We start from the raw sequence: 15,729 nt of genomic DNA, 5'->3' as shown, positions 1-15,729 counted from the left end.
GATCAATGGTACAAACTTCTTCATGATCAGACTCAAAATACTCAGTATGAAATACGTATATATGGCTGTAACACAGACAGCTTAATTATTTGAATTACCACGTCTTTTGCCTCTTTTCAGTGTTCTACAAAGTGCTAATTTTCATCCTGTAGCCATCAGAAAGTACATGTCCTCCTTCCTCACCTCACACCGTGGGCAACCTCACATTATAAAGTTACTAACCAATGTGATTGCTGTAGATAACAGAGAAAAGCTGGTTATTAGTTGAAATGTAGAGTGCATATTCTAACAGCGTATTAAAGCAGCTGACACCTGAGCCCTCAATTTATAAAATGTATGTGCGATCACATTTGAAACCAAATTCAATTGTTTTAATCATACATTTAAGTGAAGAACAAATCTAAATTTATAAAGAAAAAAACTGGCATGAAAATAGGTTAAAGCATGCCAAGTATGTAAACTGAAAAGCATGCAAGCAAATGTTTTTGAAGAAGAGGAGTGGGAAAAACATGCACATGTGTATTCAGAACATGCTGATATGTATACAGAAATATTTCAGATAGATAGATATTTCAATAGCTATGGAGCCAAAAAGAAAAAAAACACCATAAAAAAAAAAAACAGAGCATACATGTTACACAATTCAGAATATTAGAATGATTTCTGAAGGATCATGTGACACTAAAGACTAGATTAACGGCTGCTGAAAATTCACCTTTGCCATAAAATAAACTACATTTTAAAATACATTAAAATAAAAAATAGTAATTTGAGTTTGTAATAATATTTCACAATATTCCTGTTTTTACTGCATTTTTGATTAAACAAATGCAGCTTTGGTGAGTATAAAACATTTATCTGAAAACCCCCAAAACTCTGACTGACCCCAAACTTTTGAATGGTAGTGTAGATATACTGTACAGAATTTCCTTTATCTTTCTTATCTTTTCTTTTTTAAAATAAATCATTCAAAGAAACATTTGGTAAATTATCAAACAATCACATTTAGGGTGATTTATGCACATCTTATATATTATGAGGCCGAGAGTCCAGAAATCCAAAGTTTGAATTGCACTCAAGGGAAATGATATAATTTGCAATAAAAACCTTATAGCTTGTAGAAATAGATTTTCAAAACCCATATTTTAAACATTCATATCAACCAAAAAAAAAATAAAAAAATCTCATCTTACATGAAGGTTATATTTGGCAAGCTGCTTTGCACTTTAACTCAGAGAGCCTTGGTGATGCCAGGAGTCCCATCCATCCCTCATTACTGGATATTGCTGATCCACAGCCCTGATCACTAAAACTGTCCCTTGGCGTTCCACTGTGCCAGCCTTAATCAATACCTCAGGATAAGACTGCCTCGGCCAAATTAACTCTGTAGTTTAAATGCGCATACCTGCACATAAGCACCCTACTGACAGACTCATCGCCCACAACAAACACACATTACCAGTCTCAGTTCCACCAAGGACTATTGCTGAACTGAGAAATAGCTAGCTATACTGAATAGTCATTGTGATTTACAGGAATTGTGCGATAGCGCTGACTATGGATGACTTTGTTGATTAAAATGAGTTATGACTCAAAGCTGGATGCAGGACTAAGGAAGTTGCGTCAAGAACAGGAAGATGAAGCAGATCCTCTTTGTCATGATAATGTGATGAATTATGTTACACAATCAAACAATCTATACAAATATGTGGGAGTGACACAAACAAAGAAAGAGATGCTGTAAAACACTGTATTAATTCTTAAAGAAACAGTTCATTCAAATATGTTTGTTACTCACACACACTCACACTCCCGGTCAGTATGATTTTTTTTTTTTTTTTAAACAATATTTTTTTATGCTCACCAAGGCACCATTTATTTTGATCAAAACAGTAATATTGTGAAATATGTTTCAGATTTAAAATAACTGTTTTCTACTTTAATGTATTTTAAAGGGTAATTTATTCCTGTGGTGGTAAAGCTGAATTTTCAGCATCATTACTCCAGTCTTCAGGTGTCATGTGATCCTTCAGAAATCGTTCTAATATGCTGATTTGCTGCTCAAAAAATATTTCTTATTATTATCAAAGTTGAAAACAGTTTTGCGGCTTAATATTTTTTTGGAAACCACAATATTTTTTTGGATTTTTTGATTAATAGAAATATTTATTTGAAATATTTTGTAACATTATAAAAACGGGTACACAATAGTGTTCAACCAGGTGTATTTTGAGTGACCTACATACGGTAAGTCCTATTGAAGTGGTTTGCTCAGGCTTGTTGAAGCTCTGATTCTTCAGGCTACACATGATGGACAGCTTGTATTGTATCTGTTCCGTGAAGCCTAGAAGGACACGGCCCTCTCGCTTGCCCGCTGAATGATGGAAGCCTCGGGATCATTCCAACAAAATTAAAGCATGCCAAGCTTGAGGCGCAGGAGACAGGAGGGGAGGGCAGCAGACAGCCCAGCCTAAAGCATTTTGTTTGGGACTGAGAGGGGTTATTTACGTGCGACCAAACAAGCTAAACAAACTGCTTAAGGTTACTGAGTCAAAATACAATTTGAATCCAGAAAACATAGAAAAGATCTGATTGTCTCAGAATCTTTCCTCTTTTGTCCTTTAAGTTAAGCTTTTATGCTCTAGGAAAGGATGTAATGTCACTTCCCTAACTCCACACTTTGAATACAACGAAGGATGACTATGTTGCCTTTTTAGCACAAGGATTAACAACAAATTAGCAAATAAATTATCGCTTGATTTATGTTTCAGCATTGATCGATGCATCTATTTTCCTGTCCTCATTCAAATGTAATTGTGTAAGCCTAAAGCAGTTCTGACTGTAATCGTCTGAGTTACGATTAATTAGTATGCCTCCTCTCCAATCCACAATAATTATCTTGCTAATTACTGTGAGAGGGAACACAGTGGCTGCTCTGAATAAATCAATGGCTTCATTTGAAAAAAGCTTTTAATCTACATTTATCTGGAAAAACAGCATGTGTTTAAAAACATAGTTATACGTGTGTACGATTCAGAGTTGTGGCTCAAGCCTCGTTCAAACTGTCAGTTCAAATCAGACTTTTGTGCATATTCGATTGGAATCAGATCATATTTAGCGACTGTGAATGGCAAAAAAAATCACATGAAACACGCTTTTTACTAATCAGTTTTGAGCTACATTTATATGTGGTTTGAAATCCTATTAAAATCGCATTTCTGAAAATCCGCTTCAGTCTGACATTTCTAATCGGATTTTGATTGGTTTATGTCACTTTATCACGGCACGTAAAATGTAAACATGTGAGACATTTTGTAGGAAACATGCTGAAAGTGACTGCAGAAACAAGGTTGTGTTGTTGAGTCAGTTGAACAGAAAATTACAATACATTAATTAATTTAATAATAACTGTCGCCTAGTAATGCTAGTTTAAGATTTCCCTGATTTCAGGCTTTCTATGACCAAGGGATCCTCAAGAAAGACAACAAAGTTTGAGAAATCACCTTCCTCCACAGCATAAAGTAATATGTACATCTATAAGCTTAATATGACTTTGAAAAAATGATTTCTTCATTATCACTGTTAAACACTGTGCGAGTGGGGCTGTATTTCGAGGTCTCTTGATTGACGCTTCTATTTCTCTGCTACCGATAATGGCTCAATCCTCTATATATTTATAATACTACTTCAGTGAAGATCCTTCTCAATCCTGTAGGTCACCTTGCACATAAATGGGTCTCAGAATTCCTGCACTTGTGCCAAAGTCCTCTGACAGGACTTGGAATGTGCGGAATGGGAAATGGAATTGAAAAGTGTTAAGAGAAGGTAAGCTCCTGGCATCAAACTCCATAATCATTTCCAGTAAAGGAAGACATTCACTTCAAGAGCTCATTTTTGGGATGGAAGATTGAACTAAATAAGTGACAATCATTCAAAAAATGGCAGATGCTGTAATTTTCCTGTCGCCTTCTCTTCCACGGGGTCCTCTAACCATTCTTTAGTCACCCTGGATAAAATATAACACCAACCATGTGGATAAACATCATGTGTGCTCCACAGCTCAGGGAAGGCCAGTCAAACCCTAAGAGAGCTTTGCTTTGCCCAGCAGGATGCAAGTGTTCCTCCCTGTCTTCAGCAGACGAGACAGGTGCTTCACACAAAGAGAGCAGTCTGATGTATCCCAGCTCAGAGCTGTCCTTTGCACTCAGTAATGGAGTGATGTGTATGCGTAAGACAGGGATCGCAGCCTTACAGCTGTGCAAAGACAATCCATTAACAACCATCAGATAAAATCTCTAAAAGACAATAAACCGTGCAAAGTGTGGTGATGGGACACACTGTTAGCATAGACACAAAGTACACACACATTTTTTTTTTGTTGCTATAGTGTGTTTGCTCTGAGATAGCAGTGTTTATTCAATTTGCACACTAAAAAAGCTTGATTGCTTTTGATCTCTGATAGACTGCAAAAGAACATGATGTCAAGCCAATACATTCATATTTTCAATATCACACTGACCTTAATATTAGCTTTTTGTATTCCTATTTCTTAGACTCATTACTTGGAAATAAAACCATAGAATGGCATGCGGTTAGACATATTAAAGAGAACATTAACCCTGGACCTTCTAATGAAATCTAAACAGTTCAAATTCAAAAATGTTAGTGCATTTTGTACCTCACCTTTCCTGAACTTCCTGCTCCGACATCAACAGATAGAACACTGTGAGAAGAGAGAGGTTTTGAGTATGGAATGAATACATTTGAAAGTGCATAAACAGACATATTTTATTATTACAAAGCTTTCTGCAATACTTGATTCTAATTAGGAAATCTCAATGAGTAATTAAGTAGTCTAACTGTTGTCCATTGCACCATCATTTCAGATCTCTCGTATCACTTCATGATTTCTCTTTTCTTAATTGGCACCATATTGTGAATCAACAAGGTTAGTCAGCAGAAAAAAGTAACTTGGATTGCAGATTAATAATTAATATTGTAATATTGGTACATTGTCATCTTGTTGCTAAGCAGGTTGGTTTACTATTATAATGGACTATTTTTATTAGCTTTATGACCAGTAAGATAATAAAATAATTTTCAAATCAATATTTAATGTAAAATACATTTATTTGCCAAGTATCGTATACCAAGTGGGATACTTCACATTAAGGTACTGATCACGATGAATGGGTTTATTTTGTGATGACCGACGGGCTATAATCTTTGTAATCTTTGAGTTTCATATCACGCAGTGCCCTTGTCATGAGCAGATACGAAGGAAAATCCAGACACCAGTGATCAAAATGCAGTTTTACTCAGATTTTAGAAAAGAAGACTAATGAAGCGTGGAACTAAAAGGCACCTTGCCGGATTTCCAGGGGAGCACTTTAGAAATGAGCACACCCTCCAGAGATCCCAATCAGCCCATTTCCAAGAGAGACGAGATCCCTGCTGTGAGTCATAGTGCTATACTGTCATCCCACTAGCATACATAAACTTCAACCATCACTGCCTAGGGCACGTCATCTAACAATAGCGTCTATATCTAGCTTTAAAATCATCTCACTGCTATATTTAGATTCCCTCTTTCAATCCCACAATCTGTATGACTGGAATCACTGACCTGAGTATAATTTAGTAAAGGACCGAGACCACAGATGAATTTCAGAGGAAAGCTGAATATTGCATAAATGGAGCAGTAATGGAAAGAAATTAATTAATTTCCACATAATTGTCTAAATAGGTAAAAGATCATTAAATGGTGTTAGCTCAAATAATTTTATTTAATAGTCTCCATCCTAGTGAGACTCCATCCAAGTCATGGGAGGAAATGGGTACAATCCCAAGAAAACTCTAGTAATCTCTCATGTGTTTCTTCTAGAGTTTCAGAAGAGCTTTCAACAATCTCTGTACACTCTGAGACTTTATTAAAAAATCAGAGACAAGAATCAAACATTTATATTAAAATGCCTCCAAAACTGCATTACAGTGTCTGGTCTATGGTATCTATGGCATCCAATTTTATAGCTCTACACTCTCACTGTAGGTCAACAATTGTCTCATTTATGTCTGTTTTGATCTCTCTTGAGGAAACTTGGGAGAAACATCTGAGGCAAAGTTTATACTATAAGTAAGCGAGTGGCTCTGTGGCTCTATCAAAGCATTGTGCTTTTATTCACCCCAAATAGCCCGACACAGCAACACTAGCCAATGGTTTGAGTTAGCAATTGCATTTGATGATACAATTCCATTTTAGTGGCATATTAAATAACGTACTTCAGCTTTAAATGAATCACAAATGAAACCTTAATTAAGTCTCTTGAGATCCAAAGATGAGCTATGGAAGAGAAAAACTCTGTCCAATAAAATGTTCCCTATTGGAAAAAAATTAATGAAGCTTCACCTTTGGGTGTTGCTATTGGCCGAGCTCTCAGCAATCTGTGCACTAGGGATCCATTTGGTCTCATCCACCACAGTGCGTGCATGCGGCAGCCGTCCCACGTCCTTTATGGTCATCAGCATGTGGCTTGAATTCTTCAAGATCTGCACGGCCTCATCATGACAAATGCTCCGGAAACTACGTCCATTGACCTCCAGAATCTGATCCCCTACCTACAAAGATGGAAAAAGAGAGAGACTTCAGAGATCTAACCCTCCAGATGAGACAAAATGAAATGAATGCAACAATGCCAGGCACACAAGTGCAGAGCCCACACAACACAGGAACCTGTTTGAAAGAGCTGACAGCAAAATCACACATAGAAATTTCAATTAAGCCTTATAAATGATAAACAAGCCATCCTTTCGGCATGATTTGTACATGAGATAATTTAATCTGTATCACCATAGCAATTGTTGTTGTAAATTGTGGCAGGTAGACAGTAATTTATGAATATCCTCTGTCTCTTTGCCAAATTCCCTCAGTAACAGACTGACAGAGGAAGTAAGGGGGGCATTGACTGGAAATTATTCAGTTACATTGTTCAGTTACAGGCCACAGATAAAAGAGCTCAACCTGCTCTCATTAAACCTACTCGGCCATAGCAGAATATTAGTGATGTTCTGCAAATCAATGAAATAAACATCAGTCATGAAAAACTCTCTGAGCAGTTCAGCACAGTGGGACAACAATCAATGACTATACACTATTGTTTTACTGTGCTGGCATAACGTTAGATACCTTCCTTGCTCTAAATCTTTTCACATTTCAATGTCTCCCTTCATAAATTCATTAGTTTACCAAAAATTTTTAATTCTTTCTTGAAATTATTTACTCTCCCTCATTTCTTATCAAACCTTTTGCTGTTATTTTTGTAGCTTTTTGGAGATTGACAGACGTGGTCACTATAAACGGTTGTTGTATGGGGGGAAAAAAGCTCAATAAACATTCTTGAAAAATAAATCAAGTAAATAATGACGACATTTTCATAGGTGAACTATTTCTTATAGCATGACAAACTTCTGCACAGATAAACTGTACAGGTGAGGCTGGAATACATTGGGTGTATGTAGGCTAGAATATATACTCCTCCACCCTCAGCAACATCACACCACTTTTTACACCTCTCTGCTGTCCTTCCATTCCATTTCAGGGATAAAACAAGCACTAAACAGTCATTTTGTAACCGTTCAGTGAAAATTTTGTTTTCTGTTGTTTTACAGCATATTTCATGCATTTCAAGTCTGTGATGCATACTCTACTAATCTAAGACTTTTACTTTTTTCATGAGCCCTATGTATAAAATAAATACCCTGTCAGCTTTTGATTGAGCAAGACAAATTCTAAATGATGGATGGAAGTTCTGTGAAATGAAGAGAGAGAGAGAGAGAGAGAGAGAGAGAGAGAGAGAGAGAGAGAGAGAGAGAGAGAGAGAGAGAGAGAGAGAGAGAGAGAGAGAGAGAGAGAGAGAGAGAGAGAGACAGAAACATCCAGGATATTTACAGTTTCTGGAGTGCAAACCAGTGTTTAAACTGGAGAGAAGGTTGTCTTCTTCTGACATTTTAGGGACACTCCTTAAGAAGAAAAAATTACCTTGGAGAGTCTTGTTCCTTTTACTGTAAAAACAAATAAATACAAATTATTGACTAACGTGATTTTTGTTTGCCCAACATGTCTTTCACAACTGGTGCAAACCAAACCACTTCATTTCCTCCTTTTGTTCTTCTTAGCAAAGGAGAAATAATAAAGAGAAATTAGTTATCGATGTGTGTCTGTTTCTTCCTCTCGGTGCAAACGTTCTTCATGCAGTGGAGTCAGCAGCTATAATGCACCATAACTCACTGAAGTAGAAAGAGAGAGAGAGAGAGAGTGTGTGTGTGTGTGTGTGTGTGAGAGATAGAGAGAGATAATGGGGGGGGGGGGGGGGGGCTCCAGGAACTCAAGGATCATTCATTTACTCCCAGAAGGGAAACCCCTGGGATTCTTCTACCAACCTTTCTTTCCCTTTATCACAATCTCCAATACTCCGCTGCCCCCTGAATCCCTCTATACTACTCCTCGACCCTCTGCACCATTACACCACTTTCTCTACCACTCTGCTGTGCCTCCATCCCACTCTCCTCTAATAGCCCTTGTTACGTCCAAGGACGTATTCATTGTGTGTCTGTAACATACCGGGAGTGTTATGTGCATGTGTATTTTTCTTCTCTCTCTCTTTCTCTTTTCTTGTGTGTCTTTAATAGGATTAAGGGTTACCACCTGTGCTCGTTAACCCGTGAGTGTTGTCCGCGCACTGATTGGTGCGTGTCCTGAGGAGTCTAATAAAGCAGCAGAGAGAGCGCTGAGGAAAGAGAGAGACATCGCGGCGTTTTGGGGTTGTTCCGCTCTCCAAGCTCAGACAAGCAAGTGCTGGTCGCGCTCTTTGGTGTGTGGTCACAATGTGTGTCCTAACATGACTCTTGAAGTTATTTTTCTTTTCATTTATGATCAGTTAAGAGTTTGTGGGTAATGTAGGGTGGAGGATACCCATAACTTTTCTCCTATTTAATGGTTAGTTAGGGAGTGAGGGAAGTTATCTGTTTTGTTTTGTTTTCTGTTTTGTATAGGTAAGGTAATGTTATTCCCCTTTTAGGTAGAGGTTATTTTGTTTTCTTTTGAATTGAGCCCTCCTTCTGAGGTAATACTTTTGTTTTTGAATTTATTTGTAATGTGTTCCTTTACTTTATATTATTTCTTTTCTAGCTTCGGCTAGAGTGCAAAAAAATAAATAAAAGGCAGACATGCCATTTCAAAGTGAACTTTGTTTGATTATTTGGTGAATCTGGGACTGGAGAGCTGGAGATCCTCAAAGTCTCTCCACTGTTTGTTCGCCGTTCCCTATTTTACCCCTAGACAAAAAGGGGAGACGTAACACCCTCCACTGCTCTACATAACTACTGTATACTTTATTATTCCTTTGGGAACAATCACTAACATCAAACATGTAGCACACAAATGTGCAAAAGTATATACTGTATGGTTAAACAGCTGAAAAAATAACACAATGAGACATGCATTATATGTTCATATGCATTACCAGAATTAACCTAGACACTTAACAGCACGATAGATGAATAGGGCTGAATTCTGGAGCGGACTCTTGGACTGGAGGTGACACTGGGCTGAATTCTGGAGCGGACTCTTGGACTGGAGGTGACTCTGGGCTGAATTCTGGAGCGGACTCTTGGACTGGAGATGACTCTGGGCTGAATTCTGGAGCGGACTCTTGGACTGGAGGTGACTCTGGGCTGAATTCTGGAGCGGACTCTTGGACTGGAGGTGACTCTGGGCTGAATTATGGAGCGGACTCTTGGCTGTTTGGTGCCGGGCGATGTGATCTCACCAACAGTGAAGGGAGAGCCACACATTACCAGCACCATGTCTAGATACTGTTGCAGAGAAATGTTTGAGTTGCCGACTGGTATCCAGGGAGCTATGTGGTTGTCCAGCCCACTCCAAAACGGGTCCATCAGTCATTGGTCCTCACAGGTTGAAAGATGGCTATATCGTACAAATTCCTTTATATAAAATTCAATTGCCAGGCCATTCCGAAAGATGGAGCACAGAAATTCTCCCGATGGGTCCATTTTGGTCTTCTGGTTTTACATTCAGTCACAGTCGGCTGTAGTAGATAGCTCATGAAGACAAGGGAAATTCAGGAACAGTTTTTAATTAAAAACTTTGCAGGATTACATAGGGAAATCAAATAGAACCAATTAAACACTTACGACAAACAATGTAGAAATAGGAACTAACTGAAACTGATGGCTTAAATACACAGAAAAAACAAAGGGAGAGACTAACTAGACACCTGAACGGAATACTCTAATCAATTAGTAACATATAGGAAACAAACAGGCAGGGAACAGAGAAGAACTGAACTAATTTAACTGTAAAACTAACCAAGAACCTCAGGCATGAACAGAACAGAAAAACAGATCAAAAACAAATAAGCCCTCTCAGTCAACATTGCTTGTATGCAGTTTGGACCAAATGATTGCATGGTGAGGCTGACGCCTAGGCTGGGTTATACACCTAAGGTGCTCTCAACGCCGTTTAGAGCCCAGGTGATAACGCTCCAAGCATTTGAATCCCCCGACTAAACCTCAGGAGAGGTGACTCAGAAGCGTTCACTCAGAAGCGTTCTTTATGCCCTGTCTGTGTATTAATTGCTTATGTATTACGTGCATTTCCGAGCAGCTGTTTATCTGCTTCTGAGGTGCTAAAAGAGGCCACCCATTATCAAAGCAGAGACTTTCGCATTGGATAGTGGAAGCCATTCGCCTGGCTTATGCTTCCCATGGGATTGACTGCCCAATTGATGTCTGTGCCCACTCCACGAGGAGTTTGGCATCGTCTTGGGCCTGGTCAAAAGACATGTCTATTCAGGATATTTGCTTTGCGGCGGGCTGGTCTTTGCAAAAAACTTTCGCTAGGTTCTTTAACCTAGAAAATCCTTCTTTTGCACCGCATGTTCTATCTCTGCAAGGAGAGCTTCATGGCCACGCCCCTTTCAGGCGTGGGTTTCAACTATGGCATATAAGCCGATGCACTAGGTCATTGCTCAGACTAATAGTCTCCGTTTAAGAGAGTGAGATATCGATAGCATTACAAACTTGTGCTCGCTGTTATTTCGGCATCTGGAGGCTCCAGCTGGTGGCTCCAGAGTCTGCGCTCTACGCTATTGTGACTGAGTTATCCACCTGTCGAGCTGATGGTATGTTATAAATGCTACTCACTATGTGACGTCACATAAACGGCCACAGGTTTTGCTGGCCGCTGTATGTTTGTGTAATCCGCCCGCGGTGCCGATTCTGTGTATATGTTATGTGTGCACCAATTCACTTATTGCCCAATTAATCACTCTCCCCACTATATCAGTCCAACACTCTCTGCTCGACTGGGGGCGGGTGCTGCCGACGGCGCCGGCGCTGCCGTGGCAATCTGCCAGCTGGATGCCTGGATGTTTCAACCAGGTCCGATACCCAATCTGGATGGGGCTAGCCGCTCAAGTATCATTGACATTCACATACTGAGGCATGTTTCTTCCCGTATCAACTCACGTAGACTTGAGGGATGATGCTGTTTTTACACAGCGGCAGTGTTTCCCCTACCATTGTTTTGGCCCCCCTAAATTGCTGACGAAATCCAGTCAAAAAAAAGAAATTTACTGTATAACGCGGAATTTCATGGACTTTGTCAATCTTTTGAGGAATAAATAGAAAGCAGTTCAGTATACACTTGAAATCAAATCGCGATGTAGACAAGTGTGTGTGGATATTAAACCACAAAGACAATTTAAATACGAATCCTGCTTGTTCTGTGTGAATGAATGGTGCAGCCGACGCGCAGTTTCATTTACCACACACACACACACACTGAAGCACGTGTGACGCTTGCGCTGTTTTTTTGCCTATATGAAGACACAAATGCATAAACTTCCTCTCCAGGCTCTAGATCCACTCCGAAAGTCACTTGGTGATCATTTAACCACTTCATTTGAGAAAAACTATCATTATGACATAAACACACAAACTCAAAAGGTCTTCACGGCAACCCGTCAAAAAGTTTATTTAATTTCATATGATTAAAATTGATGATAAATGATAAAATTTGTGTTTTATGTCTTCATTTTATTACCAGAAAAAACACAACACACAATTAGTGTGAATTTTTTTTCCATATAAAAAAAAAAAAAAAATGTTGTATACGTTTAATTGATTAAAATTGATTAAAATTTGTGTTTTATGTCTTCATTTTATTACCAGAAAAAACACAACACAGAATTAGTGTGATTTTTTTTTCCATATTTAAAAAAAAAAATTGTTGTATACGTTTAATGATTCATAATACACTATTTCAATTAATTAGACATGCTTTTTGATTGCTAAAAAATTTACACCACGTATCCGTAACACGCCCGCTCCGCAACACTAGCATGGATAAGAGCAGAGAGAGCAGCAATAACCCCCCTTAGGGTAAACAGAACAGAACCAACATATGCAGATATCATTAATTCAAGATTTTAAAGTACAACATAATTCTAGAATTTATTCTAAATCAAAGAGGAATCAGAATGACAAATCCTGACTGATGAGAGGAGGAGCTGGGGATGGAGGAGGGTAATTAGCTCCAGAGAAATGCGATTGTTGTTGAAATACTGAAGGAGCTTATATATGGATGCTGCGATAGGCGTCGTATCCCTATAGGTAGACGTGGATCAGCTGAGTCAGCTGATGCAAGCTTGACTAACGTGACCTGCCAGAAATTAAGCGTATTGTCAGTTCTGGCAGGTCACGTTAGTCAAGCTTGCATCAGCTGACTCTCCGCTGATCCACGTCTACCTATAGGGATACGACGCCTATCACTGTATACATGTATAAGCTCCTTCAGTATTATCAGCACCTATCACATTTCTCAGGAGCTACTGTAATTACTAGGGCTGGGGTAAACGATTATTAATTAAACGATTAGTCTGTCGATTATTTTATCGATTAGTCGACTAATCTAACGACTAATTGAACGATTCTTTTTTGTAACATGGAAATTGCAGGAGTGCACATTCAATGCACAACAATTTTTATCTGGTTCTTACAGAGTATCTACAATGTGAAATGTTTGGTAGCCAATGGTAGGCTACTCAAATGAGCCCTATCACACTTGGATGTGGTGCTCATTTTAATGTTTTGAGTGCTCATAAAAAACATCCGGTTTTGTTGACGGGGGTGGGGTTTACATGCGCTTCATAAGGCACACACGCACATTTGCACACACACGCAAGGTCTCTCGCTCTCTCCCTCTCTGCCGCGCGCTACACTGTTTGGAGCTCGCGAGCTCTAGATTCCGGGAGATTTTAACTAATTTGCCATAGTTAAATTCCCATACCTTCGTTGATTTAGTGCGAGCTGTTTTTTTTTAGGACTTTTTCTTTTGTTGGGACTTTTGCATGGCTTTGTTGTGAATTCTGTGAAGAGGTTGCTGTTTCGTCCTCGATTCTGCAATGTTTCGGTCTCCCACGTGTGTGTGGCGAGCTGTACCGCCGGGAACGGTGCAAAAAAATAAATACATAAATAAATAAAGAAGCGTCGACAAAAAAATATGACGTCGACGAAATTTTGACGTCGACATCATCGACGCGCCGCTACAGGCCTAGTAATTACCCTCCTCCATCCCCAGCTCCTCCTCTCGCCCATTCAGGATTTGGCATTCTGATTCCCCTTGAATCAGAATAAATTCTCGAATTATGTTGTACTTTAAAATCTTGAATTAAAGATATCTGCAATACATTCATGTTGGTTCTGTTCTGTTTACCCTAAGAGGGGTTATTGCTCCTCTCCCTGCTCTTATCCATGCTACGCTGCATGGATGCGCAGGGAGTTCTTGCCCAGAACAGAACCATACCGCCAATCCAAACTGTATGCTAATTGTCAATCGTATGGTCCTGACAGAATTAATGCTACACTTGATTTTCAAGATTTCTCTCTGTTCCTTAGTAAACGTTGGTCTCAGCAGCTTTGTGAATAGGTTTTAAGAGGAAACTCTTACCTAAGAACTTTTACTGCTATTTAGGAGCACTCTTAGTGGTAAGATCAAATGTTTTGTACAGCGCCTGACATTTTGGGGCCAGTATATGTGTTAAACCAAATGTGTCCATGTAGAGAAAGCAAGCTTAATCTTGCATCATTCTACTTTATGAACACTTTAACACATTAAGGAGCAATAACTGTGCAGGACTATAGACATGACTGATATAAGTTCTTGTGAGGCTTCTCACTAGGCAATTTTTAAAGTTTTTTTTCATCATTGGTTGCCTCTGGCAGTTTTCTCCTGGTGGATCTAAATGAAGCCACCATAAAAGACTAAAAACAAAGCTATTATACAGGCTTTAGAGCCCCTACTCAAATATAAAAACACATTGTGCGGGCCTCACACATCCATCTGTCAGCTGGACACCAGCAGCAGTACAGATAAATGTGTCTGACGGACATCCGCCACAGATCCAGGTGAGCCCAGCTCATCTCCAAGGGGAACGGACATTAATTAGGCCCAGTGTTGAGCTATATGCAGATGGGACAGATGCCGAGCCATCAGTCAGTTTTACCTCCAGCGCAGCTGAAGTTTAATCTACGTGACTCTGAGTTAAGCAGACAGAGAAAAGGCTGAGGGTGAGGGTGGCTGCTTGAAGTGAAATGCGGTTCAGAAGAAAGGAATTATGGAATGAGTTCAAAGGCCATAGTTTTGCCAGAAGCCCTATCTAAAAAAAAAAAAAAAAAAAACTAGCAGGAGGATCCAAAATTTTGTGGAAAACTGTTTTGTACTATATTACATACACATTATCTTTCAGAAATAGGGTCAGGCATGATAAAAAATTATCAATAATAATAAATAAATACATATATAAATACATATATTTTATATTTTAAAAATGCTGTTCTTTTGAACTTTCTATTCATCACAGAAGCATGAAAAATATGTACCATGATTTCTACAAAAAAAGCAACACCATTGTTTTCAACATTCATAATAAAAATAAATGTTACTTGAGCTCCAAATCAGCATATTAGAATGATTTCTAAAGGATCATGTGACACTGAAGACTGGAGTAATGATGCTGAAAATGCTGTTTTGCCATCACATGAATAATATACATTTTCAAATACATTAAAATATAGAACAGATATTTTCTATTTGTAATCTTTTTTTTTTTTTTCTTACGCAATAAATCTTTTGATTAAGACACAACAAAACCTTTACCTCTGATTCTCACAGCTCTATAAACTTTAAAGGTTCTCTAAGCGATCCTGGGTGACGTCACTTCTTGTTGACGTTCGAACTATTGTCAAACAAAACGGAGGCTAGCTAGACCCTCCCTCCTCCTCATCCGCACACTAACCCCCCAAACCACACCCCCAAACCCTTCTTGTCGGTCATTGGCTGGAACAGTTTGTTATGTTTTGGGGAGCGGGTCGCTGCAGTTTGTTTTTGGTGCTGTTTGTGAAGCATGGGCTGTCTACAGAGATCGCGTTTCTTTACAGTGTGTTCAGGGGACAGGCAGCCAGCGGATAGTGAGGAGATGTTTGCTGTATGTGACAAAAAATGTTTTGGCCTAAAAAACACATGACATCGCTTAGAGCACCTTTAATCAAGCTTCATTCATGGTAAGTGTGTCTAGAGTCCTTTCATCTCCGGGCTTATTTAGTTCTGCTTCTAACAGCTATAAGAAAGAGAGTTTTTTAGTTATTTCTTAT

General features: G+C 38.9%; 1 protein-coding gene across 1 annotated transcript in view; it reads right to left on the bottom strand.

Annotated features, from left to right (window-relative positions):
* Positions 1–15,729, bottom strand: part of whrnb (whirlin b) — a 144,089-nt gene that overhangs the window by 76,427 nt on the left and 51,933 nt on the right. The window contains exons 4-5 of the mRNA XM_056257395.1: positions 6,407–6,615; positions 4,684–4,723 (exon numbers count right to left, since the gene is read on the bottom strand). Coding sequence (XP_056113370.1) covers positions 4,684–4,723; positions 6,407–6,615 — 249 coding nt within the window. The remainder of the gene's footprint in view (positions 1–4,683; positions 4,724–6,406; positions 6,616–15,729) is intronic.

Source organism: Rhinichthys klamathensis, unplaced genomic scaffold, assembly GCF_029890125.1.
Source record: "Rhinichthys klamathensis goyatoka isolate OS25496 unplaced genomic scaffold, OSU_Roscu_1.1 h1tg000137l_1, whole genome shotgun sequence".
Lineage (NCBI taxonomy): Eukaryota > Metazoa > Chordata > Actinopteri > Cypriniformes > Leuciscidae > Rhinichthys > Rhinichthys klamathensis.
The sequence above is the reverse complement of the archived record's forward strand: the minus strand, read 5'-3'. Positions and strand labels throughout refer to the sequence as shown.